Source organism: Salmo salar, chromosome ssa16 (genome assembly GCF_905237065.1).
Source record: "Salmo salar chromosome ssa16, Ssal_v3.1, whole genome shotgun sequence".
Classification (NCBI taxonomy): Eukaryota; Metazoa; Chordata; class Actinopteri; order Salmoniformes; family Salmonidae; genus Salmo; species Salmo salar.
Window position 1 is genome coordinate 75,311,602 of NC_059457.1, and position 25,277 is coordinate 75,336,878.

Sequence of the window (25,277 nt, forward strand, 5' to 3'; positions counted from 1 at the left end):
CAGGGAGAGTAAGGGAAGACACCAGAATAAGATCCAGGAAAAGGTGGGGGCAGGGAGGTCCTCAGGCCGAGAGAGAAGGGAGGAAAGTTTAGTCACAAGGCTAAGTCTGGGACACACAAGGCCAAATAGTACATTGAAAGTGGTGGGGAAACATCTGACTGGGAGGTGTGATCATTGTCAGAAGGACATGGAGACAGTGGAAGATGTTCTATTTCAGTGCCAGAAAGATGTGAGAGAAAGGGAGCGATTGTTATTAGATTTGAGGAGTAATGCGGTTGAAGAGAGAGGATTAAGTTAACTTTTGGGGAAATCTTCAGGGGATGTAGTATTTAATTATGTATTTCGTTTCCTTAGGGAGACGAGATTGTGTAAGATTTAGACCTTCACTGTCTCTGGTCCACACTCCAGTCCAGTTGGTGGCGGTAATGCACTTAAAGTTGGTTGCCAACCGCTATATAAAATCCACAGAACAAGAAGTTACTTTATTTTCAACCAAGCGGTCACGACGCATGCAGAGGGAAGAACTAAACCACATTTCACTTTCACAGCCTTTGGAAATAAAGATCAGAAGTAGGCTAGCGCATATGCCTAAACTAACGCTCATCAGATTGTGTTTCTGGCTTTGTCTGGCGCGAACGGTGGTCTCCCGAGGTAAGTTGAGTCCACTGCCGCACTGAAAAAATAACATGGCACTCTGAAATCAAACTTGTACAGCGAAATTATGGATGGACAACAGCCTTAACACGCTCTTCATATTGATTTTCAACATGGAAAGTTAGAATGCTTTTAAACGAAGCACCCTTCTTATTCCGTTTAGCTACGCACACACAGGCCCTTCTTCAGGAAGCGATAGAATACTTAAGACACACCCTCTCAGTGTTGCCAACTAATTTTCTGGGTAGGCTGCTAGAGGCAGGAAGATTTGTTGTTAAAAGTTGCTCATTGCGTGAGAACGTAAATCTGCGTCATTACGTAGAATACACAATAACGTTACTCAAATTGACTGGCCATCTCGGCAAAAAATATGATTTGACATTTGTTCAGGTACAGACACCCACTCTTTTCTGTACATTTTTGATTGAGACATGTTTGATGTTGTAAGGTCTGTTCAAGATCAAACATTCGTGACCAACTATATTCATTGGGTTTGACTCGTCGAGCCCGTGCTGCTGCAGTCAGCCAACAATGATTTGCAATTTGCTGAAATTTCTACTGGCCTGCTGCTGACGTCACTCACAACGCACTTTTGCAGCCAGGCACGTGTGTTGTGACTGTGTGACAGAGAAAATCGTTTTTGTGTCATTTAGAGGGAAAATGCGTGCATTTTAGCGTTTGAGTCACTTTTCAAAAGTTGCTAAAAGTTCCAAATACATTTTTTAAAGTAGCTAAATGTGTTGCTAGATGCTGTTTGAAAAAAAAGTTGCCAGGGTAGTCTGAAAAGTTGCTAAATCTAGCAACAAAATTGCTAAATTGGCGTCACTGCAGCAGCTACGTTTGGCTACATACAGACCGTTAGTGGAATTCCCGCGAGATAGTAACGGTTAATGTGATTGGAGGTTAATTGTTTGACTAGGCTACCTGTATTTGACATTGTGTTGTTATTCCGCTGAACACTAGATGGTTTAATTTTATTTGGCAGTGAAACGAGGCTACTCAGGCGAGAAAAAAACCTCACCCAAATGTATAGCACCATGGGAAAATCTAAATGAACTGTTTGAAAATGTACCAAAAAAAAGTGGTTAATTTAACATCTTTAAAAAAAATGTGAATCACATTTTTATTTGGCATACCCCAGTTTGGGAATACCTGAGCTACAGTATGTGTAGATCATGTATCTGATGCTGTCTGGACCAAAAGAGTATGGCGCCAGAAGCAAAACATTTATTAACTTTACTTTGTCATTTAGAGCAGCGCTCCCCAACCTTTTTTGGGCCACGGACCGGTTTAATATCAAACAATATTTTCACGGACCGGCCTTTAAGGTGTGGCGGACAAATACACAAAATAAAATGATACGACCGGCATAAAAACTGGTATTTTTTTTCAATATAATAATAAACGTGAATCCACTGTGTACTCGTATGCAACTTTATTAGCAGCGTCCTCGTAACATCGCACCAACAACATAACATGAGTAACATCCTCTCTGCCCCCTAAACACTCTCTGGTCGCTATGGTAACGGTTAAACAGGCCTTAAAAATAAGATGCAACACAAAAACAAATATAAAGTGCATGGAAAATACAACTCACCATAACGCTAAATCAGTGGGAGCCCTGAGCTTGTTTCTCTGCAACGAGAGGTAATGGGAGACAATAACATCCGAAGTGTGTTGCTTATGTCCAGTCTACTCCGTAATTTTGTTTTGGTTGCTGTCACTGCAGAAAATCCCGCATCACACAAATAGGATGTCGGAAATGGCAACAGGGTTTTCAGTGCTGTTGTGGCGATCTCAGGGTATTCTGCCGTGACTTTAATCCAGAACACCGGCAGAGTTGTTGTCTCGAACATACTGTAGCGACCCGCACAGACAGTTGTGGGTTATGTGTTAGGCTATTAGTGGGTTGTGTCGTACTCGCCAGTGTTCGCGGGGTCATGCCAATCAACCTGCTATCTGCCAATCACGGGATTGCCTGGAATGTTCTGATGCCGGGCAGCCTGGTGGTTGGCGGAGTGGCGTGGAGGGGGGTTGGGCAGGGGGATGGAGCATTGGAAGTTAAGACCGGGTTTAGCCATTGTTCTCTCTCTTACGTCTGGGCTTCACAAGAGAAGGTCACGGTTGGTTTGTAGTGTACCTTTAAATTATTTGGCGTGGGCTACGGCCAAACAGTAGCCTGTGTTAAGTTGGGTTAATAAACCGTCCATTCGTTAACTCCATCCTCTGTCTGGACAATTGTTCCTTCATGATCTAGTCAGGTCATTACACTGGTGTCAGAAGTAAAAACGTGTATAAAAGTTAGCCAGCTAGCTGACTTCGGTGGCTAGCTAACATAGGTGAGAACGGGGTTGAAAATGCTTCAAGGGAATCCAAAAGTGAAGGTGGAGGTAGGGGACGATTATGGCCAAGGAGGTGCGTGTGCATGGACGTCGGAGGATCTGGCTGAGGAGATCGCCAGGGCGTCGGATCCCAGAGGCCGCTTGAGGGAGGACGTTAGAGTGATGGCGGCTGAAGCGGGCATGATTGCTTCGTCTAATGTGTTTCGCGCGGATTCTGGTGGGCGGACCGAAGGGGTGACGTCGAGGCGGCGGGACGAGGAATCTGGGGCTCAGGATGTAAACAAACATGGCGGCGCCCAGCCCCCGGCTGCGTCCGTATCCGTTAAGACCCCAAAGTATTCCGGTAAGGCGGATTGGGAAGCTTTTCATGCTCAGTTTGAACTGTTAGCTCATTTTAGGGGGTGGTCGAATGAAGATGGGGCACTGCAGTTGGCTTTATGCCTGACGGATGATGCTCTGGCCTGTTTGATATTGATTAGCCCCGAGGACAGACGCGATTATGGTGCCTTAGTGGGAGCACTGAGGAGGCGCTATGGACAGTGTGTACAGCCCGGGCTGCTGCGCTCCGAACTGAGTAATAGACGCAGGCAGCCTGGAGAGCCTCTACGGGTGCTAGCTAATGACATTGAGAGCCTCTCTCGGCGGGCATATGCTCACATGCCCCCCTACGTGCAGAGCGAGCTAGCACGGGACCAGTTCATACAGGCGCTTTCTCCTACGGAGCTGCGCATACAGACCCAGCTGGTTCATCCTGAGTCATTGCAGATAGCCTTGGAGATGGCTTTGGAGAGGGAGCTGGTGTGGGCTGGGGCTTCAGCTGGGTCTTTGGTGGGGGCGCAGGGAGGCAGAGCAGCCCAGAGCCGGAAAAGCCTGCATGCGTGGCTGATATGACAGAACTCATTCGTGCTGTGTCGCTACAGGTGGAACGAAACACACGCCGTGGTCCCCGGGTCTGCTGGGGTTGTGGCCAGACAGGCCATCTGCGCCGAGATTGCCCCAAGTCCCCCGGAGCTCAGGGAAACGGCTCGGGGTCCGCATTGACCGGGTAGTGCGGACCCCTGGCTTTCTATCCCAACCACCACCATCTTCTTCAGGAGGAGCACACCGGCCCAGACGGGGAAGCAAGGCTCCACTTCCCCCAGAAGCAGACGTGGGCAAGCGGACGGAGCCTGTTGTCATGGTGGGCCGGACCTGTGTTGGGGACTTTTGTCATGTCCCTGTCACTGTGGAGGGGGTGCCCTGCTCTGCCCTGGTGGACACTGGGTCCACAGTAACCCTGGTGAGGCCAGATATTGTACCAGGTTGGATTCAGTGTGAGCCCACAACTGTGCAGCTCCGCACAGTCACAGGTGAGCTGGCACCCATGAAAGGGAAGGGAATAATGACTCTGACATTAGGGGGCAGGACTGTGCGTCATCCTGTGTGGGTGGCGGCTGTGCAGGAACCTTGTATCCTGGGGTTGGACTTTCTTAGGAGCACAAGCTGCCAGTTAGACCTAAATGGGGGCACACTGAGCTTCCAGGGAGGGCCTGCAGTCATGGCCCCCCCTAATATCACATACACTCAACCCAACAAACCCTTTACTCCAACAGTTAAAGCAGCAGAGACTCATGGCTGCCCCCCCTCCTCCACATCTGTGTGTGACTTTTCCCCAGCCCCCCTGTCACCTACAGCTGTGTGTTACATTCCCCCAGCTACCCCCACGACACAGCCCTCCGTGAGCCCGGGCCGCACCCCCCCAGCCCAGCTACCCCAGATGGGAGAGGAGAGGACACTGTCTGCAGTGAGGGAGATATGGGGGAGGAACTGTGTTGGTCTTGACCCTGAGCAGCAGGAACGGTTGTGGCAGTTGCTGTTTGAATTCAGAGACAGCTTTGCGCTGAGTGAGGGAGAGGTGGGTCAGACTCATCTGGTGCAGCATGAGATCGACACAGGTGATGCTCGACCCATCAAGATGCATCCCCGCCGTATCCCGCTGGCACGCCAGGAGGCGGCAGACAAGGCTGTGTTGGAGATGCAGTGGGCAGACTTCATCGAGCCCTCAGACAGCCCCTGGGCGGCGCCGGTTGTCATGGTTCCTAAGAAGGGGGGCAAGCTGAGGTTCTGTGCGGACTACAGGCGGCTGAATGAGGTAACCAGGAAGGACTCATACCCCATACCACGTATCGATGAGTCGCTGGACCTGGTTAGGGGGTCCTCCTGGTTCTCCTCACTAGACCTCCGCAGTGGCTACTGGCAGGTGCCCCTCTCCCCAGAGGCCAGAGCCAAAACTGCGTTCTCCACTAACAGAGGACACTGGCAGTTCAAGGTCCTGTGCTTCGGCCTGTGCAACGCTCCAGCTACTTTTGAGCGTTTGATGGACAGGGTGCTGGATGGCATCCCCCGACAGCAGTGTCTGGTATACCTCGATGACATCCTGGCCCATAGCAGCTCCTTCCAGTCAGCTCTGGTGGCGCTACGGAGTGTGCTGGAGCGGGTGGCTGCCGCAGGTCTGAAGCTCCACCCCGAGAAGTGCCACTTCATGAGGAGAGAGGTGTCCTTCCTGGGCCACCGAGTGGGGAAGGAGGGGATCAGCACCATGGAGGACAAGGTGGGGGCTGTCCGAGACTGGCCCACCCCCACCGACCAGCGTCAGCTGAAGAGCTTCCTGGGCCTGGCCTCGTACTACAGGAGGTTTGTACGGGGCTTCTCAAGTGTCGCTGCTCCCCTGAACCGCCTGCTGCCGAAGGACAAGGCCTTCACTTGGACAGGGGAGTGTGAGGAGGCCTTCAACACCCTCAAATGTGCACTGATCGAGGCCCCTGTGATCGCCCCCCCCTGACCTCACCTTGCCCTTTATCCTGGACACAGACGCGAGCAATGTGGGCATGGGTGGGGTGCTGGCCCAGGTGGGGCCAGAGGGGGAGAGAGTGGTGGCGTACTTCAGCAGAACATTTAACAAACATGAGCGCCGCTACTGTGTCACCCGGCGGGAGCTCTTGGCTGTTGTGGCTTCCATCAAACACTTCAAGTACTACCTGGGTGGCCTGCCATTTACTGTGAGGACTGACCACTCTGCTCTCCAGTGGCTCATGTCGTTCAGAGAACCAGAGGGGCAGGTGGCACGCTGGTTGGAGGAGCTTCAGCCGTATGACTTCACAGTGGTGCACAGGGCAGGGGCACGCCACTCCAACGCCGACGCCATGTCCCGTCGGCCCTGTACTGCAGATGGCTGCCGCCACTGTGAATAGAGAGCGGGACGGGAGAGAGCGCTGAGTGCAGAGGAGGGGGTCTGTGCCACGGTGTGTCGGGTGAGCGGCCCTGTCTGCTGTGAGCTGCAGACTGTCGACGTGGCTGAATGGGGGCAGCAGCAGGGACGGGACACAGACCTACAGCCAGTGCTACAGTGGGTAGAGGCACAGGTGAGGCCACCATGGGAAGAGGTGACAGCGCTCTCACTCGCGACCAAAGGGTTGTGGTCAAAGTTTGAGAGACTGCGGCTGGCTGATGGCGTGCTACAGCGGGCATGGAAGGAGTCAGCTACGGGAGAGGAGAGGTGGCAGGTGGTGGTCCCAAAAGCACTGCGGGAGGCGGTGCTCCAGAGTACTCATGGGGGGGTGGGGACTGGACACGTTGGGGTCACAAAAACACTCCGCCGCCTCCGTCAGGGCTTTTACTGGGGGCAGCACAAGAGGGATGTGGAGGACTTTTGCCGCCGCTGTGACAACTGCACAGCGAGAAAGGGCCCCCCAGGCCGCTCTCATGCTCAGCTCCAACAGTTCCCGGTGGGGGCTCCCATGGAGAGGGTGGGAGTGGATGTAGTTGGGCCGTTCCCCACCACAGACAGTGGAAACTGGGTGCTCACAGCTATGGACTATTTCACAAAATGGCCTGAGGCCTATGCTCTGCCTGACCAGGAGGCAGAGACCATCGTCGACGCCCTGACAGCGGGGATGTTCAGCAGGTTTGGAGCTGCGGTGTCCATCCACAGCGACCAAGGCAGAAACTTTGAGTCCCGTGTGTTCGCCACCATGTGTGAGAGGCTGGGTATGCACAAGACCCGCACTACTCCTCTCCATCCTCAAAGTAATGGCCTTGTTGTGGAGCGCTTCAACAAAACGCTTGGACAGCAGCTGGCCATCGTCTCTGCCAAACACCAGCGTGACTGGGACAAGCACCTGCCTATGGTCCTCATGGCATGCTGTTCCGCTGTCCAAGACTCCACCTCCTGCACGCCTGCCCTCCTCATGCTGGGGAGAGAGATCCGCACCCCTGCGGAGATGGCGTTTGGTCGTCCCCTGGATAGCCCTCATGTTCCCCCGGGGCCGGAGTATGCCCGGAGACTCCAGGACCGCCTGGAGACAGCCCACAACTTCGCCAGAGAGCAGCTGGTGAATGCAGGTGTGAGGCAGAAGAGGAACTATGACGTGCACACCCGAGGAAGGCACTTTGTGGCTGGGGAGCTGGTCTGGGTCTACAGCCCCCTAAGGAAAAAAGGCAGATGCCCCAAGTTGGACAGTCACTGGGTGGGGCCCTGCAGCATCCTGGAGAGGGTAGGGGAGGTTGTGTACCGGGTGCAGCTTCCTTCCAGGGGGAGAAAGGTGGCACTGCACCGGGAAAGGTTAGCCCCATACAGAGGGGCCGCTTCTCCCCAAACCCCAGGGACCCCCACAATTCCCCTCTCTGGCAAGGACATTCTCCAGGCACCCACCCCCAGGGGCCGTCGACAAGGCTCCAGACGGCCCACTCCCCCTGTCTCCCTCCCTGTGTCACCGCGTGGTTCCCCGGTGCCACGGACTGTATTCCCCGTTCCCGCTTCCTTGTCTCCCATATCCCTTCCTTCATCCCCTGGGTCCCAGAGGGGCAGCCCCCTGCCACGGATGGAGCCCCCTGTTTCACATCTGGACTCTCTGCGACCATCACGGCCACGCAGGCAAAGGAGACCTCAGGGTCGCTTCAGAGACTTTGTTTGTTCCCTTTGTGGTAGGGGGGCTGTGTAGCGACCCGCACAGACAGTTGTGGGTTATGTGTTAGGCTATTAGTGGGTTGTGTCGTACTCACCAGTGTTCGCGGGGTCATGCCAATCAACCTGCTATCTGCCAATCACGGGATTGCCTGGAATGTTCTGATACCGGGCAACCTGGTGGTTGGCGGAGTGGCGTGAAGGGGGGTTGGGCAGTGGGATGGAGCATTGGAAGTTAAGACCGGGTTTAGCCATTGTTCTCTCTCTTACGTCTGGGCTTCACAAGAGAAGGTCACGGTTGGTTTGTAGTGTACCTTTCATTTATTTGGCGTGGGCTACGGCCAAACAGTAGCCTGTGTTAAGTTGGGTTAATAAACCGTCCATTCGTTAACTCCATCCTCTGTCTGGACAATTGTTCCTTCATGATCTAGTCAGGTCATTACAATACTTTTAAGGCCGCCGTCATTTGCGATCTCCAGCAGTTGATCTTCTTCTTGCATAGAGATGCTGGATTCACCTGGTTTGTTGACAAATGGGTTGACAAATCCATTCCTTGGCAGTTCGTGGGTCTTTTGTGGTTGGGAAGTAGCGCTCAAACTCGTTTAAAAGCAAAGACAGGTGATCGTGCACCAGCTGGGACAATGAAGGCTCAGGCTCAGTCTCTTCCAAAATCCCCGCGAATGTTTGAAACATGTCAAATATACCTCTGTTCACGCGCCGTCCCCACAAATCCAGTTTGGCTTTAAATGCAGCTACTTTATCTGCCAACTTGAAGACAGTTGTCATTTTCCCCTGAAGTGACCGATTGAGTTCATTGAGCAGGTTGAATATGTCGCACAAGTAAGCGAGTTTTGCGACCCATTCCCCGTCACTGAAATGTGACTTTTTTTTTTCTGAGAGAAATCTCTGCAGCGGCTTCCAAAGACATTTTGTTTTTTTACTCATTTTGTTAGCTAGTGGGTTTAATATTAGCGGCAACGTATCACGTGACCGAGACAAGCGTCAAGAGTGAGTCATAGACGGATGTAACAGAGGGAATCCGGTCATTTTTCAAAATAAAACATAGTTCAGACTATGATAATAAATAAAACGGAAATAATGTAAGTTATTTATTCCTTCTCTGTGGCCCAGTACCAAATGACCCACGGACCGGTCCGCGGCCCGGGGGTTGGGGACCGCTGATTTAGAGGGAAAATGTGTGCATTTTAGTGTTTGAGTCACTTTTCAAAAGTTGCTAAAAGTTCAATTTTAAGTAGCCAAATCTGTTGCTAGATGCTGTTTTAAAAAAAAGTTGCCAGGGTAGTCTGAAAAGTTGCTAAATCTAGCAACAAAATTACTAAATTGACATCACTGCACCCTCTCCCCACAAATTAAGTGGACACTTCTGATGACATATCATGACGTCTGACGAATCTACACTTGCAGGGGGAGGGAGGAAGGAATGAATTTTAAATGAACCGCCCTTGCCCGGAAATGTGTCACTTTTTCGTCCCGTGATGATGATTATTTTCAGCCACCGGTAGCTTGTGGGTACTTTAAATGCGCTACAGTCAATTATGATTGCATGTCTACCTATTAACTATATAATTAGTAATATAAGCCTACTGTATGATAACTAGCAAATGAATTAGGTAACTAGCATTAGCCTGCCTAGCTGGAATTTCTGAAGAAGGAAAAATGTTTTATTTATACAATTTCCAAAAGCTAACCAAACAAACATCATTACTTTTACGATATGTGTTTGTGCCATCAGGTGCATTAGTAGCACAATTTCTAACTTTACATTAGTTTTTACATATATATATATATATCTCTCAATGATGTCGCTCTTGCTGCGGGTAATTCCCTGATCCACCTCTACGCAGATGATACCATTCTGTCCTTGGACACTGTGCTAACTAACCTCCAAAGGAGCTTCAATGCCATACAACACTCCTTCCGTGGCCTCCAACTGCTCTTAAACGCTAGTAAAACCAAATGCATACTTTTCAACTGTTTGCTGCCCGCACCCGCCCGCCCGACTAGCATCACCACCCTGGACGGTTCTGACCTACAATATGTGGACAACTATAAATACCTAGGTGTCTGGTTAGACTGTAAACTCTCCTTCCAGACTCATATTAAACATCTCCAATCCAAAATTCTCACGCACTGATTTGTATCTGCAACAAGTACATTGGGTGGAAACGCACCACTGGGTGCATTTTTGAATATTTGCATTAAAATCTGTTGCCAATTGGATGGTAACCTAGCCTCTAACCAGGTTTCCATCCAACCTTTTTAATGCGAGTAAAGAAGTGTGATTACAGGCCTGATGGAAACAGAACATTTTTCGGTAAACTTTCCAAATGTCTCCAAAGTACACTAGACAAGGTGGGATCTTTTTGTGTCTGTAAAATGAATTATGCGAGAAATGTCAGCGTAACCGCTTTTATACGCAAATATTGATATAATAACCATATTGAAGTAAACTTGGAGTCACGCGATGATATGCTGTGTGCTCCTCCCACTACGACTCGGGAAAACATGAAGTTTATTAGGCTACAGATGAAATAAATGATGATGAAATTCACAAGGTGGTGAAAGTGCAAGGTGTTGAGTTTGATGCTCCTTTCCAATAAATATTGAGGGTCTTATTCTGGTGACATGATGATTGATGCTTTGCTGCCGTTTGACAAATAAAAATAATATCATGCATATCCATAATAATGTCAATGTAAATAGTTTACCCGCACTGTAGCTGTTGGCTAGAGCGCATGTGTCAAGACCAGATTGGGAACAGTTGCTATATAATGCAACAGTTTTTGTGACAAACCATCAGTAGTGTAAAATTCAATGGAAACCCATTTAAACTTGTATTACTCATTTTAACAGCAAAAGTAATTTTTTATGTTCACTACGTCATCACACACAGCCTTTTGTCCGCAAAAAGTCAGTTTGATGGAAACATCTCTCTGGAGGGAAAACAAATATTGTTTTATGCAGATTTTGAATATTTGCATGAAAATAAGTCGTAAATTGGATGCAAACCTAGCTAGTGATATAATAGTGAACAGGGTGTAGACAAAGACTTTAGTCTATGGTGTAGTCTAGATACATTTCTGCTCCAGTGGTGGTGATGAGGGGGAACATACTAGTCAAAGTGGTTAGACTACATAGACCAGATACACCCAGCAAGCAGAATTCTAGACATTTATTTATTTTATTTTTATTTATCTGTTATTTTACCAGGTAAGTTGATTGAGAACACGTTCTCATTTGCAGCAACAACCTGGGGGAATAGTTACAGGGGAAAGGAGGGGGATGAATGAGCCAACTGGAAACATAAACAGTAAAGGTTGATAATAATGTCAGTTCAATGCCAATAGGGTTAGGACTACATATTTATACCCTAACCATAATGTGTTACCCTGGATACATTGATACTCTGATACATGTATGAAATGTCTGCTTTTCCAGGTGATCCTTATCATGAAGTGGGAGGTGTGCTCGTGTTGAAGCCAGACAAGTCCACAGTGACTGACCCCATCACAAGCATCGTATGGAAGCATGGGAAGAACAAGGTGGCAGAGTGGGACAAGGATTTTGGTGGTCTGGACATCTATGCTGCCTTCAAAAACCGTACAACCCTGGACCAGACTACTGGAGAGCTGAGAATCAGTGGATTGATGAAAACAGACAGTGGAGTTTATTCTGTGGAGTTTAACAGCAAACTGCTTGACAAGACATATAAACTATCTGTTATCAGTAGGTGTTTCTGTGTGTGTATGTATGTGTGTGTGTGTATGCCTCTATATGAAACAGCAGGTTATGTAGTGCCTCACAAGCATTTTCCCAAATGATTCCTGTTTCTTTCCTCTATTTACAGAGCCAGTCCCCAAACCCACAATCACTTCTTCCTGTAACCCAGACAAAACCTCCTGCACTCTGACCTGTGAGGGCAACACCCCTGATGCTGAACCAGTCACCTACAGCTGGAAAGTTGGAGAGAGAGCGTGGGAGGTCTTAGACAAACAGATTAATGTCAATAAGAGCGACACTGGCAAATCAACTAATGGTAACAAGTACATCTGCAACCTGAAGAATGCTGTTAGTGAGGAAGTCAGTGAGCCAGTTGGAGAGGTGTTTGTTTCAAGTGAGTGGACATACATACGTGTGTTAGTCTTATGTATTGATATGTTAGTAACACTGCTAGTGTTGTAGGACATTTTGAATGCTGCACTATGTTGAAAACAGACAGTGGGGTTTATTATGTGGAGTTCAACAGCAAAGTGCTTGAGGACATACAGTTGAAGTCAGAAGTTTACATACACTTAGGTTGGAGTCATTAAAACTAATTTTCCAACCACTCCACAAATGTATTGTTCACTAACTATATTTTTGGCATGTTGGGTAGGACATCTACTTTGTGCATGACACAAGTAATTTTTCCAACAATTGTTTACAAACAGATGATTTCACTTATAATTCACTGTATCACAATTCCATTGGGTCAGAAGTTTACATACACTAGGTTAACTGTGCCTTTAAACAGCTTGGAAAATTCCAGAAAATGATGTCATGGCTTTAAAAGCTTCTGATAGGCTAATTGACATCATTTGAGTCAATTGGAGGTGTAAATTGGAGGTGTACCTGTGGATGTATTTCAAGGCCTACCTTCAAACTCAGTGCCTCTTTGCTTGACATCATGGGAAAATTAAAAGAAATCAGCCAAGACCTCAGGAAAAAAAAAACTGTAGACCTCCACAAGTCTGGTTCATCCTTGGGAGCAATATCCAAATGCCTAACGGTACCACGTTCGTCTGTACAAACAATAGTACGCAGTTATAAACACCATGGGACCACGCAGCCGTCATACCGCTCAGGAAGGAGATGCGTTCTGTCTCCTAGAGATTAACGTACTTTGGTGCGAAAAGTGCAAATCAATCCCAGAACAACAGCAAAGGACCTTGTGAAGATGCTGGAGGAAACGGGTACAAAAGTATCTATATCCACAGTGAAATGAGTCCTATATGGACATAACCTGAAAGACTGCTCAGCAAGGAAGAAGCCACTGCTCCAAAACCGCCATAAAAAAGCCAGACTTCGGTTTGCATCTGCACATGGGGACAAATATTGTACTTTTTGGGGAAATGTCCTCTGGTCTGATGAAACAAAAATAGAACTGTTTGGCCATAATGACCATCGTTATGTTTGGAGGAAAAAGGGGGAGGCTTGCAAGCCGAAGAACACCATCCCAACGGTGAAGCACTGGGGTGGCAGCATCATGTTGTGGGGCTGCTTTGCTGCAGGAGGGACTGGTGCACTTCACAAAATAGATGGCATCATGAGGTAGGGAAATTATGTGGATATGTTGAAGCAACATCTCAAGACATCAGTCAGGAAGTTAAAGCTTGGTCGCAAATGGGTCTTCCAAATGGACAATGACCCCAAGCATACTTCCAAAGTTGTGGCAAAATGGCTTAACCTCTTACATCTAGACGTTCCGCTAGCGGAACACCGCTCCAATATCCAATGATAGGGCGTGGCGCGAAATACAAATTCCTCGAAAATCCGAAAACTTCCATCTTTCAAACATATGACTATTTTACACCATTTTAACCTCTCTAGGGTATGTGGGACGAAATCGTCCCACCTACTCAACAGCCAGTGGAATCCCGTGGCGCGATATTCAAATACCTTAGAAATGCTATTACTTCAATTTCTCAAACATATGACTATTTTACACCATTTTAAAGACAAGACTCTCGTTAATCTAACCACACTGTCCGATTTCAAAAAGGCTTTACAACGAAAGCAAAACATTAGATTATGTCAGCAGAATACCCAGCCAGAAATAATCAGACACCCATTTTTCAAGCTAGCATATAATGTCACATAAACCCAAACCACAGCTAAATGCAGCACTAACCTTTGATGATCTTCATCAGATGACACTCCTAGGACATTATGTTATACAATACATGCATGTTTTGTTCAATCAAGTTCATATTTATATCAAAAACCAGCTTTTTACATTAGCATGTGACGTTCAGAATTAGCATTCCCACCGAACACTTCCGGTGAATTTACTAAATTACTCACGATACCCGTTAACAAAAAAATAACAATTATTTTAAAATTATAGATACAGAACTCCTTTATGCAATCGCGGTGTCCGATTTTAAAATAGCTTTTCGGTGAAAGCACATTTTGCAATATTCTGAGTAGATAGCCCGGCCATCATGGCTAGCTATTTTGACACCCACCAAGTTTGGCACTCACCAAACTCAGATTTACTATAAGAAAAATTGGATTACCTTTGCTTGCTGTTCTTCGTCAGAATGCACTCCCAGGACTTCTACTTCATCACCCAATGTTGTTTTGGTTCCAAATAATCCATAGTTATATCCAAATAGCGGCGTTTTGTTCGTGCGTTCAAGACACTATCCGAAGGGTAACGAAGGGTGACGCGCCCGGCGTGTATCGTGACAAAAAAATTCAAAATATTCCATTACCGTACTTCGAAGGATGTCAAACGCTGTTTAAAATCAATTTTTATGCGATTTTTCTCGTAAAAAAGCGATAATATTCCGACCGGGAAACCCTGTTTTCGTTCAAAGTTGAAAATGGAGTCGTCTCGTGCATGCGCGCCCCCGTCTCATTGTTCTCAGATCGACCACTATCCAAATGCGCTACTGTTTTTCAGCCTAGGACAGCAGAGTCATCATTCAACGTTCTGGCGCCTTCTGAGAGCCTATGGGAGCCTTAGAAAGTGTCACGTTACAGCAGAGATCCTCTGTTTTGGATAGAGATGACAAAGAAGGCCAAGAAATGGTCAGACAGGGTACTTCCTGTACAGAATCTTCTCAGCTTTTGGCCTGCCATTTGAGTTCTGTTATACTCACAGACACCATTCAAACAGATTTAGAAACTTTGGAGTATTTTCTATCCAAAGCTACTAATTATATACATATTTTAGTTTCTGGGCAGGAGTAATAAGCAGATTAAATCGGGTACGTTTTTTTATCCGCCGTGAAAATACTGCTCCCTATCCATAACAAGTTAAGGACATTCATTGCTTTGTTCTTAGGCAAAATTGTGAGTGAGCCCACTCCCTTGGCTGAGACGCAACCCCACACATGAATGGTCTCAGGATGCTTTACTGTTGGCATGACACAGGACTGATGGTAGCGCTCACCTTGTCTTTTCCGGACAAGCTTTTTTCCGGATGCCCCAAACAATCGGAAAGAGGATTCATCAGAGAAAATGACTTTACCCCAGTCCTCAGCAGTCCAATCCCTGTACCTTTTGCAGAATATCAGTCTGTCCCTGATGTTTTTACTGGAGAGAAGTGGCTTCTTTGCTGCCCTTCTTGACACCAGGTCATCCTCCAAAAGTCTTCGCCTCACTGTGCGTGCAGATGCACTCACACCTGCCTGCTGCCATTTCTGAGCAAGCTCTGTACTGGTGGTGCCTCGATCCCACAGCTGAATCAACTTTAGGAGACGGTCCTGGCGCTTGCTGGACTTCCTTGGGCACCCTGAAGCTTTCTGCAGAAATGCAGTGGAAATGTTTTTTGGGGATTCAGTTCATTTGCATGGCAAAGAGGGGCTTTGCAATTCATCTGATCACTCTTCATAACATTCTGGAGTATATGCAAATTGCCATCATACAAACTGAGGCAGCAGACTTCGTGAAAATTAATATTTGTGTCATTCTCAACTTTTTGCCACGACTGTATTTGGCCAAGGTGTATGTAAACTTTAGACTTCAGCTCTATACATTATCAGTAAGTGTGTGTGTGTGTGTGTGTGTATTTTAAATAGAAGATTATGCAGTGCCTCACAAGCATTTTTCCCTGCTTTGTCTTTCTCTCTCCTGGATTTACAGAGCCAGTCCCTAAACCCACAATCACTTATACCTGCAACTCCAACAAAACCTCCTGCATTCTAACCTGTGAAGGTGACACCACTGGTGCTGAACCAGTCACGTACAGCTGGAAAGTGGGAGAGGGGGCCTGGGAGGTCATAGGAAAACAGCTGATTGTCTCTAAGAGTGACACTGGCAAATCAACCAACAGTTACAAGTACTTCTGCAAGATGAAGAACTCTGCTGGAGAAGGGGAAGTCAGTGAGCCAGTTGGAGAGGTGTTTGGTCCAGGTGAGTGGACACTCAAGTGTGTTAGTCTTATGTGTTGATATGTGAGTAACACTGCTAGTATTGTAGGACATTTTGAATGCTGCACTATGTTGAATACCTGATAAACTCCTGTCAAAGTATCAATACAAAATGTTTTCATTTCAGAGCCTTCCAATACCGGTGCTGTTGTTGTTGGTGTTGTCGTTACCATTGTAGTGCTTGTTGTCATCGTCATAATAGGTAAGAACAGCACATCTCTAGTAACAGAACACTGTACATGTACATAGTTCTGAAGCACAGATTGACATAACAGCAGCAACAACAGTGAGCTATACCCCCTGAAGGGGATACCTGTTCTACCTGTATTTACAGTAGTGTTCAGATGTGCAGGTACTGTATGCAGGTTCTTTATTGGTGCTCTCAGAAAAGATGGCTTCTAATTGCAGCTTAAGTGTGTAATTGTCGGTGAAGTCATAATAAGTAGCTGATAGAATATTAAGGCAGACTTGTACTTTAAGAAGTTATAAAATATTAGTATTTTTACTCCCCAGTTTGGTTGGTGTTGAAGAAAATAAAAGGTAGGTTCAACTCTTCATACTCACTGCTTCTCCAAAATGTTACACAATGTGAATTAAATTTGAATGACAGTCTTAATAATGTCTTACATTTGAGTCTCTCTTATTCATTTCAGGATATCCCCAAGACACCTGGATTTACTTTTTGAGAAAGTATTGTGGTGGAATGTTTGGTAAGTTTTACACTAACTTTACTCTGATCCATATTCAACCTGCTAACAGGGTCCCCAAAGTTAAACAAACAGGACCCAGCACAGGACAGTAGTGTTGTTTATGGCCCATCATAGATATGTTTTAATAAAATTAGGGACCTTTACACACTGATGTTTGTTTGTGTGTGTGCATTGGTGGAAAAAATACTAAATTGTCATACTTGAGTAAAAGTACAACGTAAAAGAGAATTTTAAACATAATTCCTTTATATAAAGCAAATCAGACGGCACAGTTTTCTTGTTTATTTTTTACGGACAGACGGGCACACTCCAATACTCAGGCATCATTTACAAATGCAGTATTTGTGTTTGGTGAGTCTGCCAGATCAGAGGCAGTAGGGATGACAACGCATTATATTGATAGGTGCATGACTTGGACCATATTGCTGTCCTACCTGAGCATTCGAAAGGGAACAAGTAATTTTGGGTTTCAGAGAAAATGTATAGAGTAAAAATACCATTCTTTTCTTTAGGGATGTAGGGAAGTAAAAGTTGTAAAAAAAAAAAAAGGGGGAAAAAAGAATATATATTAAAGTGAAGTACAGATACTTGAAGAAATAAATACAAGGGTGTGTGTGAGAGTGCGAGTGCACAGCAGTAATTTCGTCATAACCTTATGCAACTGAAAGGGAAAGTGCATCCTAAATTCAAGGAACTTCTACTCATTTTGCTGTAAACCAATGTTGAGGACAGTAAGGGAGAAGATGAGGAGCATTAACTGTTATTATAAGCAATTTGTACATTACTTTTCACAATGCATTTCTCAAAATAATAATAATAATAATAATAATAATAATAATAATAGGCCTTTAATTTGTTACATTCACTGCTAAAGTTGACCGCTAGACTATTTTATGTAAAAAACAATCTTTGTGAATGGTGGTCCTCGAGCTTTTGATGGTGATTTGTTTTGTCCAATCATAAGCATGCGTGCAGAATATGTCATGCAATCCTTTCATTGGCAGAATTGACATCTTTCAGTTGTGCGATCGGATTGAGCTGATCTGTGTGGTTCTCCCACACAGCTCCCAGGTGGTAGCCTAAAGGGTATGGCCATATCAAGGATATGGCGCCGACAGAGATGGTCGCCTCGCTTCTCGTTCTTAGGAAACTATGCAGTATTTAGTTTTTTCCCCCCGATCCACATCGACAGGACAGTAGTGGAGAAGGTGGAAAGTTTTAAGTTCCTCGGCGTACACATCACGGACAAACTGAAATGGTCCACCCACACAGACAGTGTGGCTTGTCACCAAAAACACTCAAACTTTTACAGATGCACAATCGAGAGCATCCTGTCGGGCTGTATCACCGCCTGTTACGGCAACTGCTCCGCCCATAACCGTAAGGCTCTCCAGAGGGTAGTGAGGTCTGCACAACGCATCACCGGGGGCAAACTATCTGCCCTCCACAACACCTACACCACCCAATGTCACAGGAAGGCCAAAAAGATCAAGGAAAACATCCACCCGAGCCACTGCCTGTTCACCCCGCTAACATCCAGAAGGCGAGGTCAGTACAGGTGCATCAAAGCTGGGACCGAGAGACTGAAAAACAGCTTCTATCTCAAGGCCATCAGACTGTTAAACAGCCATCACTAACATAGAGGCTGCTGCCAACATACTGACTCAAATCTCTAGCCACTTTAAACAATGCCACGTTATATAAAGTTTACATACCCTACATTACTCTTCTCATATGTATATACTGTACTCTATACCACCTACTGCATCTTGCCTATGCCGTTCGGCCATCGTTCATCCATATATTTATATGTTCATATTTTTATTCATTCCTTTGCACTTGTGTGTGTGTGTATAAGGTAGTTGTTGTGAAATTGTTAGATTACTTGTTAGGTATTACTGCACGGTTGGAATTAAAAGCACAAGCATTTCCCTACACTCGCATTAACATTACATTTACATTTTAGTCATTTAGCAGACGCTCTTATCCAGAGCGACTTACAGTAGTGAATGCATACATTTCATACATCTCATTTCATGCATTTTATTTTATTTTTTTGTACTGGCCCCCCGTGGGAATTGAACCCACAACCCTGGCGTTGCACACACCATGCTGGCGTTGCAAACACCATGCTCTACCAACTGAGCCACAGGGAACACCTGTGCTAATCATGTGTATGTGACCAATAAAATTTGATTTGAAATATAAATTATTTTATAGAAAATAAGGCACTGACTATTATGTGACTTAAATGGGACTAAGGGAGTGGATAGGTTTGTATGAACTTGTTAATAAAACAAAAGAAAGTTACAATTACTAAAATAGGACTAAAATGACTGACTAAAACTAAACTAGAATCGTCCAGAGTCCATTGATAATAATTAAAACTAAGGATGAAATTACTTAAATGGGACTAAGATTAAAGGTATTTTAGTCATAAAGACTAAATCTAAAATGGCTGACAAAATTAAGACCAACACTAACTCAGGTACAGTAGTAACACTAACACACCTGAGGCCATTTAGACAATGCAGATATGTGGAGATGTTGCCAGAAATGTGTTTCTCATTATTTGTGGTGGCATTTATTTTAATAATATGTTATTGTGACATGCAGATACAGTTTAAGAAGGTGACGATTTATTCATGTGAGTTTAAATGTAGCTTTGTGTGGGCTAGCATACAGTGGGGAGAACAAGTATTTGATACACTGCCGATTTTGCAGGTTTTCCTACTTACAAAGCATGAAAAATGTCCTGGATGATTTGATTCCTGTAACATTATACTGTGTACTATACGTATAGAGTGTTAATCTAGAACAGGAATGTCAAACTCATTCCATGAAGGGCTTAGTGTTGTGGAAATTCTAATCAAGTAAGGGAGAAGAGACTTTCCAATTTCTTCAAACAATCATACTTTAATATTGATTTAATTATTGCAATAATGGAGCTGGTCAACGACCACCCGTAGGTGATGCAGTGGTCTTATATAGTAGACCTAAAAATCCTTCGTCATGGCTGGTTCCACCCCTCCCTGGATTAGTTCTCGGAAGCAAAGATGATTAGAAACAATAACAGGTTGTTCAGCGACTCAAGCTCTCTCCATCTTGAGTCGCACCATGTCCTTGACAAGACGCACCGACCAGCTTCAGCGAGCTAGAGGCAACCATCCTTATGAAAAGCACAGCATTGGTAGTTATGAAATCCTCCGGCAATAGTAAGATATCTCTCACCCCTGCCAAGCACATAATTGTCAACTATCAATATTCACACAGCTATAATCAACAAAGCAGGTAAATATGTAATTTTTCCCACAGTGTCTACAAGTTTTTGGGTTCTCCTTTCAATTAAGACCTAGACAACCAGATGAGGGGAGTTCTTTGATGAATTAAGGTCACTAATTAGTAATCAAGTACAAGGGAGGAGTGACAATCCAGACACTCGGCCCTCCGTGGAATGAGTTTGACACATGATCTATTCCCAAACTGGGGTTGGGGATATGCGCAATGCCGTCGGGGGTACGCCAAATAAAAATGTGATTTGTGTATATATATATATATATACTGCTCAAAAAAATAAAGCGAACACTTAAACAACACAATGTAACTCCAAGTCAATCACACTTCTGTGAAATCAAACTGTCCACTTAGGAAGCAACACTGATTGACAATAAATTTCACATGCTGTTGTGCAAATGGAATAGACAACAGGTGGAAATTATCGGCAATTAGCAAGACACCCCCAATAAAGGAGTGGTTCTGCAGGTGGGGACCACAGACCACTTCTCAGTTCCTATGCTTCCTGGCTGATGTTTTGGTCACTTTTGAATGCTGGCGATGCTTTCACTCTGGTGGTAGCATGAGACGGAGTCTACAACCCACACAAGTGTCTCAGGTCGTGCAGCTCATCCAGGATGGCACATCAATGCGAGCTGTGGCAAGAAGGTTTGCTGTGTCTGTCAGCGTAGTGTCCAGAGCATGGAGGCGCTACCAGGAGACAGGCCAGTACATCAGGAGACGTGGAGGATGCCGTAGGTGGGCAACAACCCAGCAGTAGGACCGCTACCTCCGCCTTTGTGCAAGGAGGAGCAGGAGGAGCACTGCCAGAGCCCTGCAAAATGACCTCCAGCAGGCCACATGTGCGTGTCTGCTCAAACGGTCAGAAACAGACTCTATGAGGGCCCGACGTCCACAGGTGGGGGTTGTGCTTACAGCCCAACACCGTGCAGGACGTTTGGCATTTGCCAGAGAACACCAAGATTGGCAAATTCGCCACTGGCGCCCTGTGCTCTTCACAGATGAAAGCAGGTTCACACTGAGCACATGTGACAGAGTCTGGAGACGCCGTGGAGAACGTTCTGCTGCCTGCAACATCCTCCAGCATGACCAGTTTGGCGGTGGGTCAGTCATGGTGTGGGGTGGCATTTCTTTGGGGGGCCGCACAGCCCTCCATGTGCTCGCCAGAGGTAGCCTGACTGCCATTAGGTACCGAGATGAGATCCTCAGACCCCTTGTGAGACCATATGCTGGTGCGGTTGGCCCTGGGTTCCTCCTAATGCAAGACAATGCTAGACCTCATGTGGCTGGAGTGTGTCAGCAGTTCCTGCAAGAGGAAGGCATTGATGCTATGGATTGGCCCGCCCGTTCCCCAGACCTGAATCCAATTGAGCACATCTGGGACATCATGTCTCGCTCCATCCACCAACGCCACGTTGCACCACAGACTGTCCAGGAGTTGGCGGATGCTTTAGTCCAGGTCTGGGAGGAGATCCCTCGGGAGACCATTCGCCACCTCATCAGGAGCATGCCCAGGCGTTGTAGGGAGGTCATACAGGCACGTGGAGGCCACACACACTACTGAGCCTCATTTTGACTAGTTTTAAGGACATTACATCAAAGTTGGATCAGCCTGTAGTGTGATTTTCCACTTTAACTTTGAGTGTGACTCCAAATCCAGACCTCCAAGGATTGATAAATTGGATTTCCATTGATTTATTTTTGTGTGAATTTGTTGTCAGCACATTCAACTATGTAAAGGAAAAAAGTATTTAATAAGATTATTTCATTCATTCAGATCTAGGATGTGTTATTTTAGTGTTCCCTTTTTTTTTTTTTTTGCTGTGTGTGTGTGTGTGTGTGTGTGTGTGTATATGTGTATATATATATCTCTTCAGTTTTCTGAGTAGAAAAGTAGCCTCGTTTCACTGCCAAAAATAAAATTAAACCATCTCGTGTTCAGCGACAATAACAACACAATGTCAAATATAGGTAGCCTAGTCAAATAATTAACATCCAATCACATTAACCCTAACTCTCTCGCGGGAAACCTTCACTCTTGCGCAGACTTTTAGAAACAAAACATGAAAAATAAGCCACAGGAGTTTTTTGAGCGATAATAAAGACGACTTTCGAGTAGTAAGACATGTATAAAAGCAACAGATACCATTAATAAGAAGGTGCTAGAAGCATCTTATATGGTGAGCTACCAAGTGGCTAGGACAGGCAAGCCCCATACTATTGTGGAGGACTTAATTCTTCCTGCTGCCTCAGATATGCCTCAGACAATGCTGGGGGAAAAGGCCAGAAAAACTATACAGACAATGCCTTCATCAAACAACACTGTTTCATGATGCATCAGTAACCGGGCAGGAGATGTTTTGAAACAATTACTGCTTCGCATACAAGCCAGTGAATTCTATGCGTTACAGCTGGATGAATCAACAGACGTGGCGGGCCTGGCACAGCTCCTGTTATATGTCTGTTACCTTTTATAGGAGGTCAATTAAGGAAGACATCCTCTTCTGCAAACTACTGGAAACCAGGACAACAGAGGATATTTTTAACTTCTTTGGGATAGGTGGCAGTATTTCTTACGGCCGGATAAAAAACGTACCCGATTTAATCTGGTTACTACTCCTGCCCAGAAACTAGAATATGCATATAATTAGTAGATTTGGATAGAAAACACTCTAAAGTTTCTAAAACTGTTTGAATGGTGTCTGTGAGTATAACAGAACTCATATGGCAGGCCAAAACCTGAGAAGATTCCATACAGGAAGTGCCCTGTCTGACAAATTGTTGTCCTTCTGTTGCATCTCTATCGACATTACAGCATCTGTGCTGTAACATGACACTTTCTAAGGCTTCCATTCGCTCTCTAAAGCCGCCAGAAAGTGGAATGGGGTGTCTGCTGTCTCTGGGCAAAGTATAGCAGCTCTGTTTGTGAGTGGTCAGCCTGGGGACAGTGAGACTGGAGATGCGCGGTCACGAGACTTCTCCATTTTTTTTCTTTCAGCCTTTGAATGAATACAACGTTGCCCGGTTGGAATATTATCGCTATTTTACGAGAAAAATAGCATAGAAATCCAATACAACCCAACATTGCAGAGTTATGTGCATCCTTTCAAGCACACCCTCATTAACCTGTGGTGAGGTATTGACCATTTTTGAAGTGCTCACATTGTTATTACATTATTATGTTAGTGATGATCAACATGTGGTATTTTAATTTGGATCCAATGAAAGAAACAATGAACTAGTCAGATTGGTGTTGGTATTCTTAAAGGAAATGAATAACACCTGTTGTATTTATAACATAAGACCAAGAGTTTTTCCAGACCATGTGACCTAGTCATTAGTAATGTTTTGCCTCATGAGCTCTTTCCTCTATTGCTTCCTTCCAGCTGGTGGTCTTCCTGGTGGGGTAACTGAGGACCAGAAACATGGGGTTTGAAGGCTCTCAGTACATGCCTTCATATGTTATACTGAGACAAACAACCAAGAGAGAAACATGTTTGAACCGTTGGAGATGTTTTTAATGAAATGTAAAATGAAGAGAAACGACAAGCAAATATTGCACAAAGTAACATGCATTCAATCAGATGAAGTACATTGAGCTACAAAGTATTGGCACAGAGACATCTTTAACCCGATATGGATGAGAATACCCTCAAATTAAAACTGGCAGTATGCACTTTAACCTCAGTCATTGTATCATTTCAAGTACAAAGCCAAAACAACCAAAAAATGTGTCACTGTCCCAAAACTTTTGGAGCTCACTGTATAATGTTTGAATTTTCTGTACTTCAGAAATATGAGGGCAATATTTGTATCTCAGAACATTTGATGGACAAAAACAAGAGATGGTCTTATACTTTGAGGTAAATAGCTTTGAATTCTTACCCTTTCTCAGTATTCATGTCTCATCTTTACAAATCTCAATCAATTTGTGGATGTTTTTTTTGATTGAAGCCATAGTATCAATCACTTTGTGGTTGTATGATTCCTTTTCAGGTATTTTCCCCAGAGTGCTTTATGCCAACCCACTGCACTTTTTGCTTTTAATCGTAGATTGTGAATCTCTTATATAATTGAATAATTTGGCAAAGTCTAGGTGTAGGGGAAAAGTCTAGGTGTAGGGGAAAAGTCTAGGTGTAGGGAAAAAGTCTAGGTGTAGGGGAAAAGTCTAGGTGTAGGGAGAGACTGTTGGTTGATAGGAACCAGGCCTGAGAGGTAGCGCTCATCCTCATCTGCCTTGTAAAGAGAGAGCTCTGCAGTACTGAGATGTTTTATTACTAAGAGAGAGCTCTGCAGTACTGAGATGTTTTATTACTTAGAGAGAGCTCTGCAGTACTGAGATGTTTTATTACTTAGAGAGAGCTCTGCAGTACTGAGATGTTTTATTACTTAGAGAGAGCTCTGCAGTACTGAGATGTTTTATTACTTAGAGAGAGCTCTGCAGTACTGAGATGTTTTATTACTTAGAGAGAGCTCTGCAGTACTGAGAAAAGAACGCTTTACTTGTATAATCATTATATGTATCGCTGTTTAAACTCCAGACCTCCACATTGTATTGATTTGTTGTTGACTGAATGCTTGTGTTGTACATTCATCTGAACACCAATTCTGTTTCAGCACTTTGTCTTAAGAATGTATTTTTTCCAAACTTGATTGGTGAAAGCAATACAGAGGAAGGTCCATATAGGGCTGGGCTGGGCTGAACCATCACCAACATACATATCCCTATCTGAACCCTTTCAGATCTGTGAAAACTGACTTGGGGAATGGGACTAGTTAACACTAGACTTAGAGATCAGTCTCGTTGCATGTACTGGATGACTTCTCAGCCATGTTCACTAAACAGATCACACCACAGGACTGATGATTCCGAAATCAAGTGTCAACTCTTTCCTTCTGAGACATGCAGCTGTGCAAAACAAATGCACTTCAAAGGACAATGTGACATCTATCTGCAATGACTGAATCCCAGCCTGTATATACTGCCAATCCTTTGTGAGTTTGATATTTATATTTTTTTCAATAAAGGACTTTTCTATATTGGATTTTATTATTATGACCTCTGAAAGTGATACAGTCAACTTTCTTTTGAAACCTGATTGGTGAAAGCAATATACAATGCCATACCACTGCCACCCCGTGACAAGGAGGCGCCAAAGAGTTATACACGACTGGG

At 45.3% G+C, this 25,277-nt stretch overlaps 1 protein-coding gene across 1 annotated transcript; it reads left to right on the forward strand.

Annotated features, from left to right (window-relative positions):
* The first annotated feature begins 424 nt into the window (after nt 1–424).
* On the forward strand, nt 425–25,141 carry LOC106574725 (uncharacterized). Its single transcript, XM_045697846.1, has 8 exons — nt 425–651; nt 11,398–11,685; nt 11,807–12,073; nt 15,811–16,080; nt 16,225–16,299; nt 16,611–16,637; nt 16,751–16,807; nt 23,488–25,141. Exons 1-8 carry the CDS (start codon nt 426–428, stop codon nt 23,535–23,537), a joined length of 1,260 nt encoding a protein of 419 aa, XP_045553802.1. The 5' UTR covers nt 425; the 3' UTR covers nt 23,538–25,141.
* The last annotated feature ends 136 nt before the right edge of the window (nt 25,142–25,277 follow it).

Coding starts and splice junctions, on each gene's coding strand:
- LOC106574725 (XM_045697846.1), top strand. CDS start 426: ATGCACTTAAAGTTGGTTGCCAACCGCTATATAAAATCCACAGAACAA. Junction 652..11,397: donor GCGAACGGTGGTCTCCCGAG/GTAAGTTGAGTC, acceptor CTGCTTTTCCAG/GTGATCCTTATCATGAAGTG. Junction 16,300..16,610: donor TGTTGTCATCGTCATAATAG/GTAAGAACAGCA, acceptor TTTACTCCCCAG/TTTGGTTGGTGTTGAAGAAA.